Genomic DNA, 24034 nt, shown 5'->3' with positions numbered 1-24034 from the left:
GCCTCACGTAGTAGGTATGTCTCCTTGGAACGTGGCCCCCCCTTAAGTTGGTGCCCGGCCCTGACAGTACACACCTGGTTTGGTCCGAGCAGCACAGAACAGAAGAAAACCAGCTCTCCTTCACGGAACTTTACACCTAGTAACACTGCCAAGATGAACAAGACCTTTTCCCGAAACCACTGACTCACGTTGCTGACTCACATCAGGTGGCTGTCGGGGCTGTGCCCACCGGCAGGCCACACCATCTTTGCACAGCTCTAACTAGGAGAACATTTCCTTGTGCTGGCCTTCAATGGGCTTAGCTTTCTACTTACTGGTGTTAGCAACCTCGCCTAGGAGAGCCAGCGGACTAAATGGGCTCCCTCTTCCCTCTGCTCAGCGCCAGGCCTTTAACCCAGTCTGACTCATGCAGACACAGTGCGGTCAACGGGCCCCGGGCACCCAGGCCACCTGTCTGCCACTGTCCTGGACCTGTTCTCATTGTTCCCGTTCTGGCCTCACTCCCCACCGCATTCCAGTGTCTCCCTGACGCCTTAGTTCAGTCTCCCTTCTCTGGCCCCTCCCTCTACCGTTGGATCATGAGATGGAATAGGCTCTCCAGTTTGATTTTAAGCATGTCTGGAAGGGCAGGGAGCGTCTTTGCTCTCCGGTTCTTCCTGTGGTAACCACTCTGAGACTAGCTCCAGCCCCCAGGCCCTGTGCCCCATCGGGGCTCCCGTGAAGTGGGGAGAGAATGATAACGAGTGACCCCCCTCCCAGTGAGTCTCGTCTTTGAGGACCACACATTCCCAGATCTTGCAACCGTTCCTCAGCAATTACTGCACTTACTGGTTGCGCTATCCTCTGATGCTTCGCTACGTGATGCTTCTCATGTTCTCTGCCTGACCGGGTTGTAAGCCTCTGTATCCTCCCCTCATTCTGGCACCTAGAACAGAGCTCTGAACACATGGGGCTCTACAAAGGTGGGTATTTATTTATAGGATGCTCCCAGAGCGCCCTCGTCTGATGGTGAAGCTCAGGGGGCACAATAGCATTGGCCAGAGACAAGCCTCGTTAGCCGGGGCGACGTGCCATTGTAAGCTCTGTCTCCTTGCAGTGTTGCAGATGGTCCAGGGCACACTTCCTGCCCTTGGCCCCGAATGCCCCCTCTGAATCATGTTGCAACTAGGAATGCCGAGACTCGGAGGTTAGGAGAGACGTGCACTGCCCAGGGAGCCAAGGTCTGTGCTGAGGGCTAGGGCTTTCATGTACCTAGATTTCATCCTCCAAGGTGACTGCTGAGACCTTCTCTTCCTCATCCCTCTGTATGACCAGCAGGGTCTTTCTCGGACCTGACTCCCGTGATCAGGAGGAATTCCCCGTGAGGAATGGCAGGAGGCCACTGCTGGTCAGGAGGCTTGGCGGGTCGGGCCTGGCTCTGCACTCACTTCCTGCTCTCCACCTGGAGCAGGTCCCTCCTCCACTCTGCCCCCCAGTTGCTCCTCATCTGTAAAGCGGGGGCATTCAGGGGTTGCAGACTCAGATGCAGTGCCAGGCAGGAACACGACTGTGTGGATGGGATCAGGTCTGGGACAAGAGGAGGTGGTAGGGTCAGAACTGAAGGGCACACGCCTCTTCGGGAAGCATTCAGAGTTGGTCTTCTCTCCTCTCCCTTCCTTTCCTCCTCTTCCTTTTTAAGCACCTTTCAGGCCAAAATAGAGCGGATGGGCAGTCAGCTCTCAACCCCTGGTTCGGATCTCCAATGACCTCTTCTCCAACATTCCGGTTCTTCCTACTTACTCCCATGTTATTCCCAAATTTTCAGACCATGGCCCTTCTACCCCACTCAGCGCGTCTTGTGAAGGTGTTGACAGCCCTGCGCTGTTTGGCCTGATCTCTGGCTTATGAACTTCTTATTGCTTCACTGTCATTTTCACATTTTCTCATTACCTGCTTTCCCCCTTTTCTCCTTTGTCTACTTCCTTCTTCGACCAACTTATCACCCACAACTGAATAGACCTGGATTCTTGACTGGGCGTGTGTGAAACTGATTGTAAAATAAATAGGCGAGCAGGGAAAGAAGAGGCTGTTTCACGAGAAAAAAAACACAACCAGAGTATGTGAAGCCAACCCGAAGGGGGTAAGATACATAATTCAAAGGAGGCAAAATCATACTAATAGCAGCAGATATTAAAATACATTGATGATCATAACACTTTTTGGTGAAGAAAAAAGTGCTATAATGTGAATCTCTTGCCAGAGAAATGACAAAGGAAAGAAAAATCATTCTGAGGATTAGGGAGATGTTCAATCGCCAGGGTGAAAACAAAAGCGCAGAACCCTGAATAGAACGTGTATGGAACCCTTTTTAGGCCTTTTATTGTGCATCCCTTGTCAAAGCTGTTATGTAAAATCCTCTAGGGAATGAATGAAATTATGTTTGTACGGTTCTTTCTATTTAAATGCAGAAGATCATGTTAAATAAATCTACAGGACAGGATTGTTAGTACTTAATGTTTCCTAAGCAATCTTCCAGGCTGTCAGATAACCTCTCCCTGTGGTTTCTTTTCTCTCCTAGAATGAACCCTTCCTGAGAACCCCCCGGAACAGTAACTACACATACCCCACCAAGCCGTCCATTGAGGTAACCCCCGACGCACGTCTGCCTCTCTCAGGGACAAACCATTTCCACCTCCCGGCGACTCGGGGCGTGGTGTGGGTTTCCGAGAGTTAGCTTAATCAGAAACGTACCCCGCTTACATACTGGAAATTGGAATGTGAAGAAAAGGCTCCTGAACCACAAAGTCCCAGGATCGTCCTAACATGTTCTCAAGTGTTCACCTGATGTCAGCAACCAACTAGAGGAAGTGCCTGTGGATCAGTTGTCTTTGACCTTTGCACAAACATCATTTCTGATCAGGCAGCTCAGCCTTTCAAGAAGAGATGAGGGGGAGGCGGTGGGTATGATGCACTGTCAATTTCCTGTCGTTGAGTGGGAAGAACCTCAATTCCGGGGGCTGGGCCCAACAGGAAGCTGACGCATATGCAGGTGGGTCTCCAGGGCTTGCTTGGTTCAAGTCAATCATTCTAGCTCTGAGGATTCAGGGCCCATGACTTTAGGGGCAGCTACTGCAAAGATGGCCTGAAGGATCCTGAACCACACCCGGCCTTGCAGGACCGGCCTGGTCCAGACCACATGTGTCGGCCACCAGATCGAGGGATCAACCACCAGTGTCGGATGAGCACCTATGGTTTGTCCAGTCTTGTGCGAGGGGCTGGAGGGCGTTCAGAGAAGCGTCCGCGTGGTCCTGCCCTCAGGAGTTAGAGGTCGTTCCAGACTGGACACCTACTGTGTGTCAGACACTGACTCAGGAAGATAGAGCAGTGGACCAGACAGATGGGTCCCACCCCTCATGGAGCTTACAATCTACCGGAGGAGGCATCCAGTAGACAGCTAAGCACAATCATTTCATAGAGTGAAGACAGCTCTGAGGAAGGTGATGCAGGAAAGTGAGATGGGGCAGGGAGGGTGGCATGTTCTGATGAGCCGTGCAGACCACGTCAGGCCTCTCTGAGGAGGAGAGATTTGAGCTGGGATGTGTATGATGAAAAGACGCCGGCTATCTGGAGAGCCAGAGCCAGAGTCCCAGGCAGGACCAGGGAGTGCAAAGGCTCAGAAGTGGGGCTGAGTCGGGTGTATTTGATGAGAGAAAGAAGTCAGTGTGGCTGTGGGCGTGTGAATGAGGTAGAGAGTAGGTCATGAGACCAGAGGGTTTATTGAGGGACCGATCCCACAGAATCTGAATCCCTAAGAAAGAAGGTTGGACTTCAGGTGGAGCACTGTGGGAAACTGTCGGAGGTTCTAGGAGAAGGTGATGTAATCTATTTCACCTTTTTAAAGACCCCCTGACTAGTGTGGAAAATGGATTCGGGAGCAGCAGGAGTGATTGAGGAAAGACGTTTTCTAAGCCAGCTGAAGCACTGAGACGAACTCACCTGAAATTATTGAAGAACCGTTAGGTGCTAAGCGCTGGGATGCAAGCCATGTGGTAATGCCACCATCCAGCCTCTCTGAATTCTCTTAGGCTCATGTTAGCCCAACAGAGGCGTGTCCCAGGCCAACCACGAACAAAATCCATTAGAATTGAAATGTCAGCTACATCTTGTCAGTTGGGCATTGATTGATTTATCTAACATGCGTATATTTATTGGATGCCTAAATGGCGCAGGCACTGTGCAAAGTGCTGGGTATACACTGGTGAAAACAGTGGTTCTGGTTCTGTCCTCTTGGATCTTAGTCTCATGTGTCTTTGCTTCTGTTGCCGGAAGAGTTAAAAACCCAGGCCTAGAAAGTGGTGGGATTTGTTTCTTTTTTTAAAATACCTTGCTATTTAAATTAGCCACAGACAGGCAACAGCAACATTACTTGAGAACTTGTTAGAAATGCAGAGTCTTAGGCAGCACACCAGTCCTGCTGTCTCAGGATCTGCATTTAACAAGACCCACAGGGGATCCGGGTGCCCTGGCATAGGGTGCCAAGTACAGTTCTTCCCTTGGAACAGACGAGAGTGCTCCATTTCCAACCTGGGTCTGTTCATCTGCATGGGATGGGCTTGTCTCTGGCTCACCAGTTCTCTGAGATGTTTCTAAAGTGCTCACGGCTATAGAATTTTTTTTAATTGCATCTTCCCCAGATATTTGTCATCTGCGCACAAACGTGTTCTTGATTTCAGTAGAACTCCCACACAGAAGGAGGACTCCATCCGTGTGATGAATTGAGCAGTTCCCTGGAATAAACTAAATTACATCAGATTAAGCAACTAATATTTAAAGGAAGTTTCATTTTTGCTCCCTTGTGAGAGGAGTGTTTTAACAAGGCATGTCTGCCTCATCATCTGACCAAATGAAAGAGACAAGCTTCCAAAGCCTTTGGCAACCACACGCCTAGAGAATCAGTCAACCGGACAACAGCTGTGTGTGGGGCCCTACTGTGCACTCAGCCCTACTGGGCTTGTCCCTCAGGCCGCTCTGGGCATATGCAAGCGTCTGCACTAGGGAAGGAACTCTATCTTTCCCCCAACCTCTGCGCCCTCTGCTTCCCTCCCCATCCCCTCCTCCAGCACCTGGCAAGTGTGCCCTATATTCCAGAGACAAGAGAATTGGACTGAAGGTATCCAGGTTATAGACGTTAATTTATATACATACAAGGAATTGTTTGGCTATTAAGTTAAATACACCAAAAGAAATGATATGCACATATTCAGAAATGATATGCAGAAACCAGAAACTTTGCAGTTGTAAAAATTTCACATTACTGTCCTAAATATATTGTAATTATTGTTTTGGTCCTAGCGTTGTAATTAGTGTACATTAGTTTCATGTTAAACGACACCACCAAAACCCACATGGAACCTCTTATGAGGCATCCAGGTCTGTGTTCCTTTGGGAGACCACCTGTTGCACACCTTCACTGTTTTCTCCCCTACTTTGGATGACTGTGGGCTCCATTTAAGGGTGTAGATAAGTTGAGGTGGGAAAGACTGTGGGTGTGCATGAGTGTGTCCGCACATCATGTGTTTTGTGCATGGCGGGTGGGGAGAGACCTATTTTCTCCCCTCTGATTCCCCTCTCGCTCCATCCACAACTCACAGCTCTAGCCTCACATGATCCCCTACAGTAACATAATTCCAGCCTCCACCAAGAATTCCTTAGCTAGTTCTTCCTGGGCTGAAGCTAACCTTCCTGCACAGTGAGTGTCGGGTGTTGTGTCTTTCCTCCTGTTGATTTAGAACTGGGGCAGTGACTTCCTGTGTGAGGAGTGGAATCCTTCCAACAGTGTCCCCACATCAGGTTAGTATAAACATCATCACCCCCTTCAGTCAAGGGCCCCCTTCAGTCAACCTACACACACACCTTGGAGCCTTGAGCAGGTCTTGCTGATTCCCGTGCAGTGCAGACCTTGATCCCGGGTAGCCCATGACGAGCTAGGCTGCAGCACTGCTGGGCTCCCGGGCTCTCCACAAACCACACTTCTCCCCTTGGCTTAGTCCCGATGGCAGCCTTTCAGACCTCCCTGCCCAGTGAGGTAGGTATAGTCAGGGATTGGGGTCCTCTCTACCTGTGCTCATGACCCCCCCGCCCCCCACCCAGCTGGAGCTTTCCTGGACCGCTCCAGTGTGAACTGGGCTCCTCTCGGGATGGATGAGAGCCATCAAGCCCATCACCTTCAGTGCCTTAGTTGCTCTGAATAGATGGAAAATACAAATTTTCTAAAGCCTAAGGCTGGAAATAAGTTTAATGGGAACCTGTGGGATAAGAACAGAATCTCAGACTCCTAGCCAAGTTAATAGTTTCAAAGGAAGACCTCCACTGACCATCCATCTTTTTTCCTGTCTCTCTAGTCCATGAGCTCCGGCCAGCGGATATCAAAGTGGTAGCTGCCCTGGGTGACTCGCTGACTGTGAGTACTGAGCTGGGCCAGGCCCTGTGCGGAATCACCTCTTCCTCCACATCAGCTCTGTGTTCAGCATTTAGCCGAGAACGTACCTGTGTCCGGCAATGAGACATAGCCAGGCAGCCGCAAAACACCAGCAGGCGATTGAGAATGCCCTCCCCTCCTCCCTTCCACAGCCTGGCTCAATACCACCTCCTCCACGGGGCCTCCCCTCCATCCCCTGATAGAAGCCATCCATCCCCCTCCCCACTGTTCCCAAGCATTTCATCTGTGTGTGTTAAGGAGCAGTCCCCAACCTTTCTGGCACCAGGGACAGGTTTCGTGGAAGAAGTTTTTCCATGGACAGGGGAGGGGGTCAGGGGATGGGTTCAGGTGGTAAAGTGAGCGATGAGTAGCGGTGGGGAATCGCAGCTGAAGCTCCGCTCGCTTACCCGCCACTCACCTCCGGCAGTGCGGCCCAGCTCCTAACAGGCTTCGGACCAGTACTGGTCCAAGGCCCGGGGGTTGGGGACCCCTGTGTTAAGGTACTTATCCAAGTCTGCCTGCCTTTACCAGGGAACTCATCTCCTTCACCCAGACTCCTAGGATGGTGGGTCTTACCCACACACTGCCCAGCACCCGCTCACCCCATTTAAAGATGTGTTTGTGGGGGCAGAGGGGGCCCAATACCTGCAAGTAGCACAGTTTCACTAAAGGAATCGTATGGGCCAACTATTTAGCTATTGTCTGTGTGTGAGACACTCTGCTAGCAATTCAGAGGGAAAATCAGTATGAGATGTAGTCTTAACCCTCTAGAAACACTTACACGGAAGGAGATACGTAATCATATAGGGGACAAACCGGACTTGTGAAATCAGGTATTCATTTCAGTAAAGAACAACTTCTCCAGATGGGTTTGAGTGTGTTTTAATTTTGCTATGAACGTGGGGAAAGCTGTGGAAGGAAGGATACACACCAGGCTCTTAACCATTAATTGATCCTGGTAGTGTGTATGTGAGGGTAAGGGGTGAGGAGGGAGGGGACGTAGAACCTGGAGCAGGGGGCAGGTTATTAAAGTAGGGGTAAATTAGTAATGAAAACATCTTTGTATCATTTCACTGGTTATAGTGAATGCATAGTAATTTTGTAATTTTCAAAGAGGAATACTCTCTTTTTTTAAGATAGGGCCTTTAGAAAGCAACTATACTCCAATAGACATTAATTTAAAAAATAGGGCCTTTAAAAAAAGCGTTATGGAGGAGGCAGAAATTGACAAAGGTGTTAGAGAATGAACTGGAGACATAATGGCTGGAAAGGAGGAGTTTCAGCATTCCCAGAAAGGATGGAGTGGCTGTTAGTAGGCCGGTCCAAGGCCCTCATGCTTCAGATCAACTTGTTTAGACCTGAAGGTTTGTGTGGACAGGAAAGGAGGCGGTGAACAAGGAAAGGAAAGTGGAAACCAGGTCATGGTGAGCTCTGAATGTTGGTGAAGGGGTTTGGCTCTGACCCTGTGAGTAAGAGACACCCACTGGAAGGTCAGAGTCAGAGGGAGGCGTGAAGGAACAGGTGTGCTTGGCAGAGCAGGTGGGCAGCCCCGTGAGATGGGAAGAGACACTGGAGACCGTGGGGTCAGCTGGACGCCAGAGCTGTCCATGGTGAGGAGATGAGAGTCTCACCTGGAAATATGGCAAAGGGAACACGAAGAAAGGGACGGAAGCCAGAGAGGTTGAGGAGGAAGAATCTTGCTTCTTCCACAACTTGGTTACTGGTTGCGTGTGGAAGATTGGGAAGTCAGGACGACTCCGAGATTAAGTGGCCTGGGGAAAAGCTGGTACCATTTTCAGAAAAGGTAAATCCAGGTCCCAGCTGCTACACCAGGGCAAGAGGGCCCCTCCCCAGTGCCCCCAGCCTGCACCCGACCCAGCCCAGCTCTAGAGCCTTCTCTTTGCCTTTCAGACAGCGGTGGGAGCCCGACCCAGCAACTCCAGTGACCTCTCCACGGCCTGGAGGGGACTCTCCTGGAGGTGAGGGTGCTCTCCACTCATCTCTGTTGATGACGCTCCCCACAGAAGCATGGGTGGTGTGTTTCCCTGTCACCCCCTCCAGAGATGAGGCCGGGTACTCGAGGCCTGGTGCTGGGATGCAAGGCGATGGCCCGATGCTTCTGTTGTTCCTAAGGGAGATGGGAATCCTGCCCCAGGGCAGACTGTCTGGTTCTGACTCAGAAATATGATGACCTGTGATTTTAACAAATGTGCTTTCTCTTCCCCAGCATTGGAGGGGACGGCGACTTGGGGACCCACACCACACTGCCCAGTAAGTAGCAGCACGGAGAGGCACCATCACTGTGGCCGTAGCAACCCCTCCCTGAGGCCAGGGCCCTTCCACTGAGCGAGGGAAGAGAAGGTTGTCTGTAAGGAGAGAAGTCAGCCTGCCCTGAAGAGACCCAGAAGCGTCCTGCCCACACCTGTGCCCCAACACTGCACGTCCATCTCCCTCTCACCTGTGCTCTCTGCTCCTTCCCTCTTCAAAGACATTCTGAAGAAGTTCAACCCCAAAATCTTTGGCTTCTCCGCCGGCACCCGGGAGGAGACGGCCGGGCTGAATGCAGCAGTGGGAGGGGCCAGAGCTCGGTGAGTAGACGTGGGTACTGGAGGGACAGAGGAGGGCAAGGCCGAGAGATCAGGGACGAGAGAAGGGTGGTGTCTGGGACCCGGGCCCACAGACGGGCCGTAAGAGCCGTGGTGCACGGAGCATCTCTGCTGCCCGGCCCTGAGCTGCCCCCTCACGTGGATCATCTCCTGTAATCCTTACACCCTTCAAGATGGGGACTAGCGTGAGGACACAGAGGCGTAGACCGTTTCCTGAACGGCCCAAGGTTATCAGAGCGAGGGACCAGAGGAGCCAGGATCAGACCAGGCTGAATCAGAGCCTTCGCTCTGCCCACTGAGCTGTTAGCACCTCTCAGGGCAGCGGGGAGAAGCCCTTGAGGGTGGCCGGACAGGAAGCATGCGGCCAGGGCGCAGGGTGCCCTCCTGCTGACTCCAGCTGGTCTCCCAGCCCAGAGGAGGCTGGGGTCGAATGTGCAGGTGACAACTCTCAGCACCTTGGGGACACAGAGCAGGACCTCACGGCTGGCCGCCCTTCCCTCCTCCCTTCTCTCGCCTCTGAACCTCCAGCCCTTGACTCTGAAAAAGCCGTATGTTGGCACTCGGGAGTTAGATGGTATTGACACTAGGGAGTTAGATGGTAGAGCCTCGAAACAACATGGCGGTTGTCTGTTTGCACTTGGATTTCTGTGGTTGACAACAACCCAGATAATTAAAGTTGAAATGCCTGATGGAGTTCATTGATTTTCTGCACAGAGCGTGCTGGGTCTTTGCTTTGTAGAAGGGTTGCTGCACTCAGATCACCAGGGAAACAGAACCCGCTTGACTCACCCTGTTTACAGGGAAAGTTCCTTTCAGACGCGGTAAGGAGGGCCCCACGCTCGCTTTGAGCCTCTGAGCCACAGGAAGCGATGTCAGGTCCTCAACATCATAAGCAGGAAGAATTATTTTCTGCAGAAAATTGGGCTTCATGGGGCCATCATATCAACCTCTAGTTGCTGGTATTACCATTATTATTTTTTTTAGAGCCCAGGCTTTATTAACCAGGAATTGATTCCTTAGTCTGTTGACATTCTAGCCCCTTTCCCCGTTCCTGCTTCACTTCTCTTAAACTGCTTTTTCTATTTCACTGCTGCTTGGTGTCTCCATCAGGCAGCAAGAGTACCTGGGGAGGAGTGGCAGGGGAAGTAGCCGAGACATGCAGCTTCTTTAAAGCCTGACTTCCCCTAGTGCCCTTGAGGGCTTGTCACCCGTGGATTCCCCTGTTCATAGCTTGAACCTATTAAAAGGTTACAGGGATTTCTGTGGTCACCTTTAACCAGGACAGGCTTTCTTTATAGCTTTCTGACACACGCATCAATAGCAGTAGCATGTGAGATACGGTCCTGAATGTATTAATGAGAAACATGGCAGGGATGGTACCACGTATGCTTGGCCACATGCCCAGCTCACTGTGGACATGCAAAGATTTAAAATGCCCATTCTGTACCAGTTACTGCTTTTATGATTTCTTCCATGGAAGCCTCCATTGGCTGTATCCCTTCTCACATACATATCTTTTTTTAAATAACAGTTTATTGAGGTGTAATTGACGAGTACACTGTACGTATTAAAAGTGTACAATTTGATCAGTTTGTTATATGCATATACCTGTGAAACCGTTACCACAATCAAGATGATAAATATATCCATCACCTCCAAAAGTTTCCCTGTATTTCTTTGTAATCAATCTCTCCCTCCCGCCCCTTCCTGTCTCTACCCCACTCCCTGGGCCCCAGGTAACCACTGACCTGCTTTCTTGTCCCTATAGATTAGTTTTAATTTTCTAGAACTTTACAGAAACAGAACCATAGACTATGTACTCTTTTCTTGTCTACCTTCTTCCACCCAGCAAAATTATTTTGAGATACATCCCCATTGTTTTGTGTATCACTAGTTCATTCCCCTTTATTGCTGGGTAAGCTTCCATTGACATACCTGTCTCTCATCCAGAAGCATTCAATTCCTCGTTCATGGCAGGTATCCAGGAGGTGAAGGAAGAACTAGTCCTGTCCGTATTTGTCTCCCCCGTCCTGTTTTGTTGCAAGTGGGAGAAGTGAGGAGATGGGGAATGGTGTGGAAATCCAAAGGAACTACAAGGAGAATAACAAAAGGATTAAAGGAATGGAGAGTGGGACTTAGAGGTAAAGGTTAAAGGAGTCGTGAAGCCTGGAAAGGAAAAAGCTGAGGGATCATTTGGGACGATGAATGTTTTCAAATATACAAAAGGTTATTTTTAAAACAGGCAGCCAAATAAGAACTGAACAGGCTCAGTTCAGTTTCATCCTGCAGCGAAAGAGCTGGATGAAGTATAAGGGAATGTCCCTGATGGGAAGGTCGAGCAAATCCCCCTGAAGTGGCTTCAGAGGAGCAGGCCTGCAGAAGGGGGTGGGGAGATGCAGATTAGCCCTTGGCAGGGTCAGGATCAATTACGGCTCCAAGGTCCAGGGCAGATCTTTGAGTTTTCTAAACAGGTTGATATTTCTTGAGAATGGAAAGCCTTGCGATGCATTCTGAAAGAGTGAACTTTATATAACATTTTTCTTCCTGAAACATCTCCTTGCCAGGCCCAAATCCTACAGCTTGAGCCCTCCCTCGTGAGCCAGCCCTAATGTCCCCTTCTCTCCCCCCTCCCCCAGTGACATGCCGGCCCAGGCCCGGGACCTCATGGAGCGAATGAAGAACAGCCCTGTGAGTACAGGACCCCGGGCCGCCCCTGGAAGGTGCTCTGCCCGTAGCTGGGGTGGGTGCAAGCCGCCCTAAAAGAGCCCCCTCTGTATCACTGCAGCTCAGGCTCTTGGCTGGTCCTTAAGAGGGGCCAAACGAGCCACGAGGAGCAGGCCTTGCCACCCAGACGCCGCCCGTCTCTGCCGCCCCCTCCCCCCAGGGCCGGCTGCAGGAGGTGAGAGGGGCAGAGGGTGGCCGGAGGTGGCAGGCCTCGGCCTCTGGCGGCTTTCCACTTTACCCAGGAGCTGGCTTCCAGAGCCCTATTATGTAAACTTTGGCTTCTAAAATTAGGCAGCTCATTCCAACCCTTCCTCCTTCCCGCTAACCCGGCCCCTCTAAACCTCCCCACCAGCACTTTTTTAAACACTCTGTGTTTATGCCTTGGAACTCAGCGTCTGGGAGGGCTCCTATTATGGCGGCGCTGAGTGGAAAGCAGGCTCCTCCGGGGGCCGCCCCGTCCCCCTCCCAACTCTCCGTCCACGAGGGGCTCCTCCTCCACCCCCCTCCCTGGACCCAGGCCTGAAGAGAGGCCCGCTCTGGGCTTTTGCTTCTAGATGTGTCTTGTGCCCTCGGCTCCTCTGAAGGCCTTTCGATCCCATTTTAGGGGTGGGTAAATACACACCACCTCCTCCTGGACCGCAACTTTCTTAAGAGGATCTCAAAGGGAAAAAGGTCCTCTGTACTGAGGGAGCACACGCGTGCGCGCGCACGCACACACACGCGCGCGCGCGCGCGCGCACACACACACTCTCTCTCTCTCTCTCTCTCTCTCTCTCTCTCTGTCTCTCTCTCTCTCTCTCTCTCTCCCTCCCTCCCTCCCTCCCTCCCCCCTCTGGCGGAGTCCTTGCCCCAGCACCAAGGTGAGGGCAGGAGAGCCTGCACTCGGCATCTTCTCGCCACTGTGATACAAAGAGAGGAAAAGGCACTTGGGGGGCCGTCTGGCACATGCACGTGCCCCCCACCAAGGCCTAACTGGGATCTTCTGTCCCCTCAGGAAATCAACCTACAGAAGGACTGGAAGCTCATCACCCTGTTCATTGGGAGCAACGATTTGTGCCATTACTGCGAGAATCCGGTAGGCCCCCGAGCAGCCCCCTGGGGGCCCTGAGAGGGGAGCTGCTGGCCAGGGTCACCATCCAGGCCCAGGGCCGGGACCTCCCTCACGGGAGGCACATGGGCCGGCTCTCCTAGGCACCTGAGTCTGCCCAGGAAGCCCCAGCTCACACATGCCAGGAGAGGCCTGCCTTTCCCACTGCTGAGTGGCAGCTGCATTGGTCCCCTGATTCCAGAAGTGTCTGGATGTCCCCACTCTTCAGGCACTGCCAAGGCGGCCTCTCTTATGCACACAAATACTGTTCTCTGGTATCCAGTGGATAACTAGGGAGCCCCACCCTCACTTGCTTAGAGTCCCTGCCCACTTTTTTGGGCATCTCTTGGTGGTGGGGAGGTTGCAGGGGGAGGATGAAACAATGCCATAAATAGGGTCGATTCAGTTGAACTGTTCCTGATCGATGGCTTACTGCTCCTTCAAGGACAACACGCGTTAACAAACTCTGCTGGCCCGGGAACCCAACCCACTCCTAATGTCGTTTCTAAGGGGAAATATGTCCAGACTTACAAACTGTGGGAAGTAATAACTTTTGGAATACATCTTGTTCTAAGTTGAGGGTGTGCTATATTTTATTTGGCCAGAAGAAAAAAAAAAAGCAGCTTCCATAATTCAGAGGTTGTGGTAGAATATTTGACAGTCACAGGCAGCGAGGAGAAGGCATTTATCATTCCTTTGGCTCACAGTGACCAAATTCTGGATGAGAACTGGCCTCCCCCCACCCAGGGGCTTTCTCCCTCCCTGCCCAGACTCCAGAGGCAGAAGCGACCTAGTCCCATGGGGTTTTAAATGCTATTGTGTCCTGCACTCGTTGGGGTCCAGGGAGCCAGAAGTGACCCCAGAATACCTGTCCTCATGCAAACAGTCAGGTTTACGATCCTGAGAGCAGCTTTTTGTGGAAAGACCTGGGGCCTCCATCAGGATTAACGCCAGCTATGTTTTAGGAAGGGGCTAAATCAGCTTCCAGTTGGGAGATGGGCCAGAGGAGGAGACCCTTGACCTGAGTTACAAGGATGGGAGTGAGGGGGAGGCAGTGCAGAGGGTCCCAGGCAGTGGGGCCAGCACGGGCCAAAGCCCAGAGGAAAGAGACAGCATGGCCACCAGGGGCTCTGTCCTGGTTGGAGAAGGAGAGGCGGGGGAAAGGATGGGACTGGAGCGGCAGTGGGGTCCAGCACTGACAGGCTCTGGGTTAGAGGAGCCGGGAGCAGGGTGGGGTGGGGTTTGTTCATGGTACCTAGTAGGGGTCAAGGGATGACTTCTTACAAGAGACTGTGTCCACCAGCAGTAAGGGCTGGGCTTCCCAGCCCATGCAGTGCCCTCCTGTGCTGGCCTCAGGCCGCTCTCCTCCTCCTGCCAGGAGCTGAGGAGAGCCCCTTGCTTCTTCACAGGGGGCCCACGCAGCCAGCGAGTATGTTCGGCACATTCAGCAGGCCCTGGGCATCTTCTATGAGGAGGTAAGACAGCACAGGGGCAGCATAATCCTGGGTCCTATTTCCTGGTGGCAACCAGGCTGCTCCCCAGGGGCTGTGACCCGTGTGCATCTAGATGTGTTCAGTGAGATGCACGCCAAGCAGAGCCCCCCCCCCCCCCGTGAGCAGGTCCCTGGATGGGATGGGCGGGGTGGGGGGGAGGCAGCTGTGTAGCTCCTCTGCGGGGAAGATTCTAACTGGATCCGACTGCATCTGTTTGGTGGCGAAGAAAGAGCCAGTCGGCCTGATTTGTAGCCAGGTACTGTGGCTTAGAGATGTGGCTTTGGGCAAGTGCCTTGTGTCTCGGTTTCCCAGTCTATAAAGCGGGGCCAATAAGGGAGATTCCACGGGATAATATAAGGCACGTTCCCTCTCTGGGCCTCAGTTTATTGGTAAAGTTGGGGAGGAGGAAGTAGATTGTAGAGGATCCCCCAAGCTCTTTCCAGCAGTAACCAGTGCCCCCCCACACACACACACACACAAGTGCCTGGGGACTACTGAAGCCCACCCCTCTGCCCACAGCTTCCAAGGGCTTTCATCAACGTGGTAGAGGTCATGGAGCTGGCTGGCCTGCACGAGGGCCAAGGTGGGAAATGTGTCATGCCACTGGCAGCCCAGTAAGTAGACGTACGTGGGCCCAGGGGGAGGGCACCTGGGGAGAGCAGGGCTTAGATGTCAGTGGGTGGAGCCAGACCTTCTTGTCTGGAAAAGTGAGGCAGACAGTCAGATGACCCGTGAGGGCCCCTGACATTGTCTGTGATGCCAAACCCCAACTTCAGCAAGTTGTTTGTTCCTGTTTGAGAGGCAACACAAGGCAATGCGCTTTCAAGACAGCTCTATCAGGCCTCAAATCCTGGCTCTGCCATCTTAGGAGCTGTGGGACCCTGTACAAACCACGCAACCTCTCTGGGCCTCCTACTCCTCACTTGGGAGGTAGCGGTGAGGTCTAGCGGAAGAGCAAATAAAGTACCTGGTCGCTGTGGGGCAGGTGCTCAGGAAATAGTACCTTTTTTAACGTGCTCGATAGGACTGTCCATGAAAGCCAGGCTTGGAGCTAAGGTACAATGTGCAAGAATTTCTGCTGGGGCTGGAATTTATTAAAGCTCAGCTGTGACCCTGCAGGAAGTTGCCATCTTCTGAGGCCAGAGGTTCGCCCAGAGTTCCTGTGACCATTGTTAGGGGGGAGCAGATTCTACAGGGAGCTGAGGAGTCCTGTCCTATCTGGGGTCAAATGGATTCGCTGGGAAGGTGACCAGCTGGTTGCTATTCTCGGAGTGGCCACTGCTGCCCAAGAGACCCCCTCACTCCGGAGCCCTGTGGGAGAGTCCCAAGCAGCCAACGGTAGCGAAGGGAGGCCTCAGGAGCATGAGGAAGAAAGGCTGGGCCACCTTGGCCGTCTTCCCCAAACCCCAGCCCTCATGGAGAAACCCCAGGCAGGAGCTGCACACTTGGGAAGGAGCAGTCAGGCGGCCAGGGGAACAGGCAGCCCGTCCACAGGAGACCCGGGCATTGGTGCCAGCCCGTCCACCTTCTCTCCCAACAAGCACCTTCTAGACCTCCTGCCCCTGAGCTATGGTTCTGTGATCCGGGCCCAAGAGGAAGCAAGGCTGTGTTTTGGGGACACCTCCATGGGGGGGGGCAGCCTCCTGGGGGCACCGAGCCTCAGGACTCCTTGTCTCACAGGAACAACTGCACCTGCCTCCGAGGCTCCCAGGAGAACTCCCTGGAGATGCTGCAAGAACTGAAGACAGTGAACTGGGACTTCCAGGTGACCCTGCCCCCCACCTCTTCTCCCTTCCCCCTATCTTTACTCCTGGAGTGAGGGCTCTACTGAGATCACAGCCCCTGAAATATGTGTCCAGGTGAATCAGACACCAAGGCAGGGGCGGGGAGTGAGAAGCTCAGAAGGGAAGCTGGGGAGAACGCCCACGTCTCAGCTCCCAGAGGGGAGAGGGGCTGTGCTCACTGCCCTCGGGCTCCTCCCTCCTTTAGCTTCTCACGTCTGTCTGCCTTCCCTGGACCTGCCGTGCCCTGGGCCTTTGTATCCATCTCATGCACAGGGCTTGTCTTCTTACCTCTTCTGCTTCCCCCCACGAAGCACCCCCGGCAATTTCAGTCAGCACTTCACTGCCCCTCAAGCCCTACATGGTTTTGATTTTTCCATCTCCCGATGAATAAGTTTCTGGAGGATGAGCACAGCTAGTCTATCCCTTTTATAGTCCACCTTTTGGCACTTAAATGCAAAGACCGTGGATACTCATCCCCCAACGTCACAGGCATTTTGAGGAGCTGGTGTTGAAATGCTCCCCGTTTGAACTGAGGCCCCGTGTTCTAATTCACCTCTTCATGAAGTGAGAGCAGAGGCGGCCTTGGGCCCAAGCAGACGTCAGGGCAGAGCCGGGTGGCGCCCCCACCTGGTGCAGACTAAATAGATGCTCAGGCGCTAGAGCGGCTCCTTTGAGTCCCTTGCCCCTGCCGTGACCCACCCAAGCCCACAGGAACAGACCGTCTGCCCGTCTTGCGGGCGGTTAAGCAGCCTCTCTCCCCATCCCCAGAGTCGCCTCTCCAGGCTCTCCTACCAGTACCTGCAGCGTGAGGACTTCGCCGTGGTTGTGCAGCCTTTCTTCCAAAACACTCTTGTCCCCCTGAATGACGTAAGTTGCGGGCGTGTCTGGGAGGTGCGTGTGCAGAGGCCGTATCTTAGGCAATGTATTTCCTTTTCTACATGGGCTTTTTTGGACCCTCTCTCTCCAAGAGCACTCCCAAAGGGTTGCTGTTTCTGCTTTTCCTCCTTTCCCCTGCACCCACCTTTTCTCAGTATAACTTGAACTTAGATGTACTTGGAAAGAAAAGGTGAAAATTAACAGTGACCAAGCTCCCCAGACATGGCCCTGCTATTTGCTGGGTTGGGATAAAATGGAAAGCTTCCTAAAAATATTATTATTCTTTTTCAACCATTAGAGAAGGGATGCTGAAGGAAAAGGGATGTGGACTGTAGGTGGCTATAATTTTTAAAAAATAAAAATTCCAAAACCAGGGAATTTCTCCATCAACATCTGAGCCAACTGGCAGCAGAGTTGAAAGGATGAAAGTTGAAATGCCCAGGATGCCGCGGGATGGGGGGGTAGCAGTGCCCTCGTCCCAGGAAGATAATCCCCTTGCCTTTGGTCACAGCGAGGCGGCGCTGACCTCACCTTCTTCTCCGAGGACTGTTTCCACTTCTCAGAACGCGGGCATGCTGAGATGGCCATCGCTCTCTGGAATAACATGGTCAGTGCCTGAGGGTCGAGTGGGTTTGGGTCAAGGGGAAACCCGAGGAAGCTGACTCTTTCCCACAACGAAAAACCTACCGGCTGATGTGGCTCCCTTCTCCCCAGAGCTCCAAATGGCAGCTCACGTATTTGCCCAGACAGATTCTATTCTTTCGGTAATGCCCCAGTGCTGTCGGGGGATAATTTTGTCATCAGATAGACTGGATGAAAATATCAGCATGAACCCCTTACTGTGTGACCTCGGGCCAATGATCTCTCTCTGGCCATTTCTATCAATAGCTACAAAAACAACAAAAATGACACAGGTCTTAGAAGACTGAGATAATGTGTGTACCGCACCCAGTACAATAATCCACTCGGTCCCAACTATTATTTCTTTAAACATCAAAAAGAAAAGAGCCACTCAACCTGTTTTCCCAGGCTGCCACCTGTTCTAGCCCTAATGGGGAAAAAGGGGACCTTACGAAATGAACATACAGCCCAGAGGCCACAGGGACAACCCGGCCTTGTGGCTTGCTCTGCCCTTTACAACTGGCCACTCATGACTGGACAGTCGGCTGTGTTTGCACAGAGCTCGACGAGTAACCCTGAGCGCTGTATCCTCTTGCACGGAGCAAGTGAATGCCTTTCCAACCCACTGGCTTCTTTTGATCTAGGCTCTGCGGGTAACCCAATCCCCACGCCAACCTGCCTGCTCCCTCATCTCTCCCATGGTGACTAAACAATCCACACGCCTGCTCCTCTCATTGCAGTTTCAGGCCTGCTGCGGCTCTGCCAGGCACCGCTGTGCAAACATTCCCACACCTGTCAGCTCCGCCAGCGAGGCCGGTATCCTACTCGGCTGACTCACAATATTGTCTTTCTCCTTAGCTACGCCACCTCCTCCTCTTCTCAGAACAGCACGTAAGGAGGTTTTCTCCTTGGCCTCCTTAATTGCAGACTCAGCCTTCCTCTGCTTTTGTTTTCCTGGTGTTTTCCTCCTGTTGACACCACATTCTGCCCCCTCCTGATCTCCTGTCAGTCCAGGACTCAGAATTGCAATCAGAATACGTTTGAGTTCCCTCCCAACCCTACCTCCACAGTAGTTTTTTAAATCAAAGTTAAAACAATTCCTGAGAGCAGTTATGTTTCTTTTGAAGACTTTTTTGCTTTGAAGTCCAGGTGTCTTTCAGTGGCTGAGTCACTCAATTTCATTCCTTTTAAAATCCCCTCCCCACACCCCCACAAAGACTGGATCTCTCTGCCTGGTCCATTTCTCCCCCTGTGACCTCGGGGGAATCCACAGACTCCAAGGAGGGGCAGGAATGCTGAGCCCTAGCCTTTCCCTCCCAGCATCCCCATCAGGGCATGGTCTTCCTACCTCAGGGCAGTTCTGAGCCTGCTCAGTGCCAGGACCCTCCACAAGTCTCCTGGGGGTCGATGGCCGTATTGATGACTTGAACATTACAGGGCCCATTTGTCGCATTCTGCATGATTTAATGTAGTTCTGGCCTTTCTCTTCCAAAATGGCTCGGTAGGTCTTCCCATTCACACAGGTGAGAGGCTTCTATTTCATAAAAGCGAGCAGAAGGGATTTAGATCTGAAAACAAAAGATGAACACTGTCATATTATTAATACTACAAGACTGTCCACGGCCCCCCAACCACTCTGTCCCAGCCATAACCCAAATTTAAAAAACAAAGCAACGCAAAGCAAAACAAACCTAAAATCATCTATGAGTATGTTATCCTGTGCTATGTGATGTGTGGAAATAATTACAGGGTCCAGTGTTTTCCTCCAAAACCATCTCAGATATAAAGCTATAGCATCATGCCAACTTTTCAGGTCGTCTTCTTCCTGGAATCTCACCCCTAAAGTGACATAAAATAAATGACGAACCGATAGACCTTGGCTCTTAGAGGTCATCTAGCCAGAATGCTCTGTAACTAAAATACAGAGACATGGAACAATCTGCCCAAGATCACACAGCCAGCTAGTGGCAGAACAAGGATTAGAACACGGGTCTAATTGCCAAGCGTCCTGGCCACAGCGCCACGCTGCCTCCCTGCTCCCAGCCTGATAAGCACATGCGTAACCAGTGAATTCATGTCTCATAATTAGAGTCCTATGACATAGTGTCTGCAGGCTTTGGCTCACACCCTGAGTACCCCACTGTGGCAACAAACACACTTGAGACTGTTGCATCTCCTGCCCCTCCTCTCTGAACAGTTTATGCATCCTTCTCCAGAGACTTCCGCAAAGCCAGAAATACCAACGGCACTAGGGAATTTTTTCTCTTCCTTTTTTTCTTTTCTTTTCTTCAAATATTTATTTACCTATCTATCCATCTATCTATCTGGCTGTGCCGGGCCTTAGTTGCGGCACGCAGGATCTAGTTCCCTGACCAGGGATTGAACCCGGGCCCCCTGCACTGGGAGCTCAGAGTCTTAGCCACTGGACCACCAGGGAAGTCCACTCTTCCTTTTTCTTTTGTCTTCTTATGAACAGTTTTTTCTCCTCTTTTCTGACGCCTATTCCTCTACTGCTGCCCGCTCCCTCTTCTGTGGAAATCTTACTCTCAGCTAACATTAGCATCTCCCTGGGCGCTGAGTAACAACGCTAGCCTCCTAACTGGTTTCCCTGTCTCCAGGCTTACAGCCATTAGAATAGCTCTGGCTGTGTATTACAGTTATCTGGAGACTCTTAAAAACAATTAATACCTACAACCACTTTGGGAAACCTTGGTATATCTACTAAAGCTGAACACATGTATTCCCTATGGCCCCAAAATTCTACTCCTACGTACATCTCCCCAACAGAAAGGTATACAGAAGGTTCACCAAAAGATGGATACAACAAGAATTTTCATAGCAGCACTATTCAGAGCCCCCAAACAGGAAACTCCCCAAATGTCTACCAAAAGCAGAAGGGATAAACAAACAGCACATTCATAAAATAGAATACCTAAAATAGAATACCTCACAGCAATGAGAATAAAATTTCAACAACATGCAACCATATATATAAATTTCAAAAACAAGCAAATAAATCCATGGTCTTACTGGGGAGTGGATAGAACTGGAAGAGGGTAGGAGGGAGCCTCTGAGTACTGATTATATTCTGTTCCTTACCTGGATGCTATGTGGGTATGCTCATTTTGTCATAATGTATCAGCAGCTCACTTATGATTTGTACTTGTTTCTAGATGTATGTGAGCTTCGATTAAAAAATTATTTAAAAGAAAAACCAGAAAAAATAACCTCAAAACAAAACAAAAACCCAGTGCCTGGGCCTCATCCCCAGAAATTCTGACTTTGTCTGGGGTAGCACCTGGGTTCAATACGTTTTAGACACTCCCCAGGTGATATTACTGCATAGGGCTTGCAAACCACTGCCTTAGATCTCCTGACCCCAGGGCAACCACGTAGTCTGCAAAAATGAAATCTGACCAAGTCATGCCCCTGCTCTCAAACTTCCAAGGCTGGCCCCTCCCTGAGGAAGAAAGGCCAGGCCCCTTAGCGCAGCACACCAGGCCTTCCGGACTTGGCCCCAATTAACCTCTCGGCAGCCGCTCCCATCTCCCTGATTTGCATTTAGCAATCCAGCAAGGAGTGAAGTTTCCTGCACCACCCATGCTGTCTCCTGCCTCTGTGTGTTTGCCCTCGCTCCTCCCCTTATCTCGGGCTGCCCTTTCAGCCTCCTTCCCCGGCTAACTCTGACCCACCTCAACACTCAACTCAGGTGTCAGCTTCTACAAGAAGCCCTCTCCAAGTCCCCAGAGCTGGCCCCATGGCACCCTACCTTGTCTCAGTCCTGTCATTTGCCACATCGGTGGTATCCACAGTGTCTGCCTTAGGAAAGGTAGGTTCTAGGAAAAACAATTGCCTTTCTTGTGGCCAGCCTCAGGCCCTTATGAGTCCAGTTCTTCCATCCATCCCCTCAAGCACTATTTCCTGAGCTCCACTATGTGGTGGGGACTGCCTCAGGTGCTGGGGAAAAGAGCGTCCCTGCTCTTGGGGAGCTGCCAGTCTAATGGGAAAGAGATAAAAAGTAAATAAATCGGGCTTCCCTGGTGGCGCAGTGGTTGGGAGTCCGCCTGCCGATGCAGGGGACACGGGTTTGTGCCCCGGTCCGGGAAGATCCCACATGCCGCGGAGTGGCTGGGCCCATGAGCCATGGCCGCTGAGCCTGCGCATCCGGAGCCTGTGCTGTGCGACGGGAGAGGCCACAACAGTGAGAGGCCCGCGTACCGCAAAAAAAAAAAAAAAAAAAAATGAATAAATCAATGAGGTAATTTCTGACCACATTCATGGCTTAAAAAAAAAAAAGGCAGGGTCATGTGACAGAGAGTAACAGTGGAGAGAGGGAGGGCTCACCGGAGAGTGACGTGTGAACTGAGAACCGAACGTGGAGAGGCTGCTGGGCACGCAGAGGTCTGGGGCCACAGTGTTGCAGGAAGAGGAAACGACCTGTGCGGGCCAGAGTCAGGAAGGAGCTTGAAGCGTGTGAGGAGCGTAAAGGCCAGTGTGCCTGGAGGGAGGGGAGCAAGGTCAGAGGTGGGCGAGAGCAGGGGCCGGGTCCTTGGATGGCTTTCGTCGGGAGAGCCACGTGATCTGCTGCTGCATAGAGACAGACTAGAAGGAAGCAAGAGAGGAGTTGGAAAGACCATTAGGAAGCTGCTGGAAGTCCAGGTGAGAGGTGAAGGTGGCCGGGACCAGGGTATGGCAGTGGGGGCGGAGGGAAGTGGTCAGATTTGGGATGTGTTTTGGACTGGCTGGTGGATGAGGCAGAAGAGGAACAGGGGTGATTCTTCAGTTTGAGGTCAAGGAAACTGGGTGGACAGCTGAGGTGTGTAGAGAGAAATAGAGTTGGGAGGGGAAAATCAAAAGTTCTTATTTTGGACATGGTCAGTGTAAGCTGCCTTCCAGAAATCCACCCAGAGGTATCAGGTATGGTGTTAAATGTATGATTCTGGAGCTCAGAGAGAGTCAGAAATGGAGATTTAGGGGAAAAAATGTGCGGGTTATTAGCATAGAAGTGGTATTCAAGACCATGGGGTTATCTGAGATCTCCTAGAGAAAGAATAGGTGGAAGAGAGCAAAGGACCAACCACCAAGCCTGGGGCTTTCTTCCAACTTTTGACCCAACGACCGACGGATGAGAAGGAGAGAAGGGGGACGTGGGAGGGAAACGAGAAGTGTTGTGAAAGGGAGGCATCAACTTTGACAAATTCTGCTGAAAAGTCAAGCAAGATGAATCCAAAATAAGTGACCCCTGAATCTAGCAAGGTCCTTGGTGACCTTGACCAGAGCTGAGTCAAGTGGTGGAGACTGAAGACCTACTGAATGGGTGTTAGAGAGAACGGGAGGTTGGGAAGTGCAACCAGGGGCTACAAACAACTCTTCTAGAGTTATGAGGAGTAATGGTGAAGGCAGCTGGAGGGGAGGGGGGATGGGGATGGGGCTTCAAGGCTGGGAAATAGAGTAGGCTGTGCACCGATGCCGAGGAACCAGTAGAAAGGGAGAAACTGATACAGTCATCAAATCCATATGATCATTACCTTCCTCGACGCCAGTTAGTTCCTGGGTTCCTGGAGTATCACTGGGCTCAGCCAACTGATCTGTAGCATTTGTTCTGTCACTAGGTGGTTCTGCTACGCAGGAAAAATGCTAGGGGCAGTTCAGGAGCCCACCTAGCACCACACAGCTCATTATCAGCAGAGCCAGGACCCCAGTGGATGTGCCCACCATGCTCTGTCCAGTCACCATGGTGACTCTCCCAAGACCAGAGCAGCCCTTCCTCCTCTAATTGTTACTAACAGGTGGAAAAGGCTGTAAGACAACAAAAAGCAAGGTCACGGGCCAGGTGTGGTCATTAGCCGGCATAGTGGACTTTCCCCCTTCCCTCGTGGGCAGTACCTGGGGGTCAGGAGCTGATGAGGTCAGGAACAGGCAGGGAAGCAGATCATATGATGGGTGGACGCTAGACATTCAGGACAGAGTCTGGATAAGTGAGTGCCAGGGATCCATTCTCCTTGGTGCTGGCCACATGCTGCCAGGGGGCAGGCTACTGGCTTAAGATGCTGGGGAGGGAGTCACAGCAGCTTCCAGCTCATTCTCAGAGGGTCCCAGGATCAAAAGCATGAAGCAGAACCTCCCTGAACCACAGCTGCTCCCCAGGAGGTTTCAAGTAAATCTTTTCATCTATGCGGAAAACACACGAAAGCTCAAGTGAGAAAATGCCAATTTCTTAAGGTTGACAAGCCAAGCATAATAATGACGTCATGGTAACCAGTATGTGTTCAAAATTTTCCTGAAATTGACTATCCCCAGACACTTCAAGGAGTTGGTAAATATGATGATCACCATTTTATAAAGTTGAAAGTGCAGAGTGGCTGCAGTCACAACCACCCAGCAGG

At 51.7% G+C, this 24034-nt stretch overlaps 1 protein-coding gene and 1 long non-coding RNA gene across 3 annotated transcripts in view; one reads left to right on the top strand and one right to left on the bottom strand.

Moving 5' to 3' along the window:
- PLB1 (phospholipase B1) overlaps window positions 1-24034 on the top strand; it is a 123577-nt gene that overhangs the window by 96396 nt on the left and 3147 nt on the right. The window contains exons 43-55 of the mRNA XM_069541256.1: window positions 2558-2623; window positions 5769-5829; window positions 6381-6439; window positions 8369-8436; window positions 8685-8728; window positions 8946-9045; window positions 11700-11751; window positions 12782-12862; window positions 14284-14349; window positions 14887-14981; window positions 16048-16132; window positions 16920-17018; window positions 17539-17634. Of these exons, the coding sequence (XP_069397357.1) occupies window positions 2558-2623; window positions 5769-5829; window positions 6381-6439; window positions 8369-8436; window positions 8685-8728; window positions 8946-9045; window positions 11700-11751; window positions 12782-12862; window positions 14284-14349; window positions 14887-14981; window positions 16048-16132; window positions 16920-17018; window positions 17539-17634 (972 nt within the window). The remainder of the gene's footprint in view (window positions 1-2557; window positions 2624-5768; window positions 5830-6380; window positions 6440-8368; window positions 8437-8684; window positions 8729-8945; window positions 9046-11699; window positions 11752-12781; window positions 12863-14283; window positions 14350-14886; window positions 14982-16047; window positions 16133-16919; window positions 17019-17538; window positions 17635-24034) is intronic.
- On the bottom strand, window positions 4141-12500 carry LOC132435019 (uncharacterized). Of its 2 annotated transcripts, none has more exons than XR_009521473.1 (5): window positions 12410-12500; window positions 10999-11153; window positions 8916-9062; window positions 5893-6052; window positions 4141-4776 (listed from the first exon to the last, which is right to left on the bottom strand). It is a non-coding gene; the product is annotated as an uncharacterized lncRNA (long non-coding RNA). The 2 variants fall into 2 exon arrangements; XR_009521474.1 differs by having other exon boundaries at window positions 4141-4766.

This window comes from Delphinus delphis, chromosome 12 (assembly GCF_949987515.2).
Source record: "Delphinus delphis chromosome 12, mDelDel1.2, whole genome shotgun sequence".
NCBI classification, from domain to species: Eukaryota; Metazoa; Chordata; class Mammalia; order Artiodactyla; family Delphinidae; genus Delphinus; species Delphinus delphis.
This window is presented reverse-complemented; position numbering and strand designations above follow the sequence as displayed.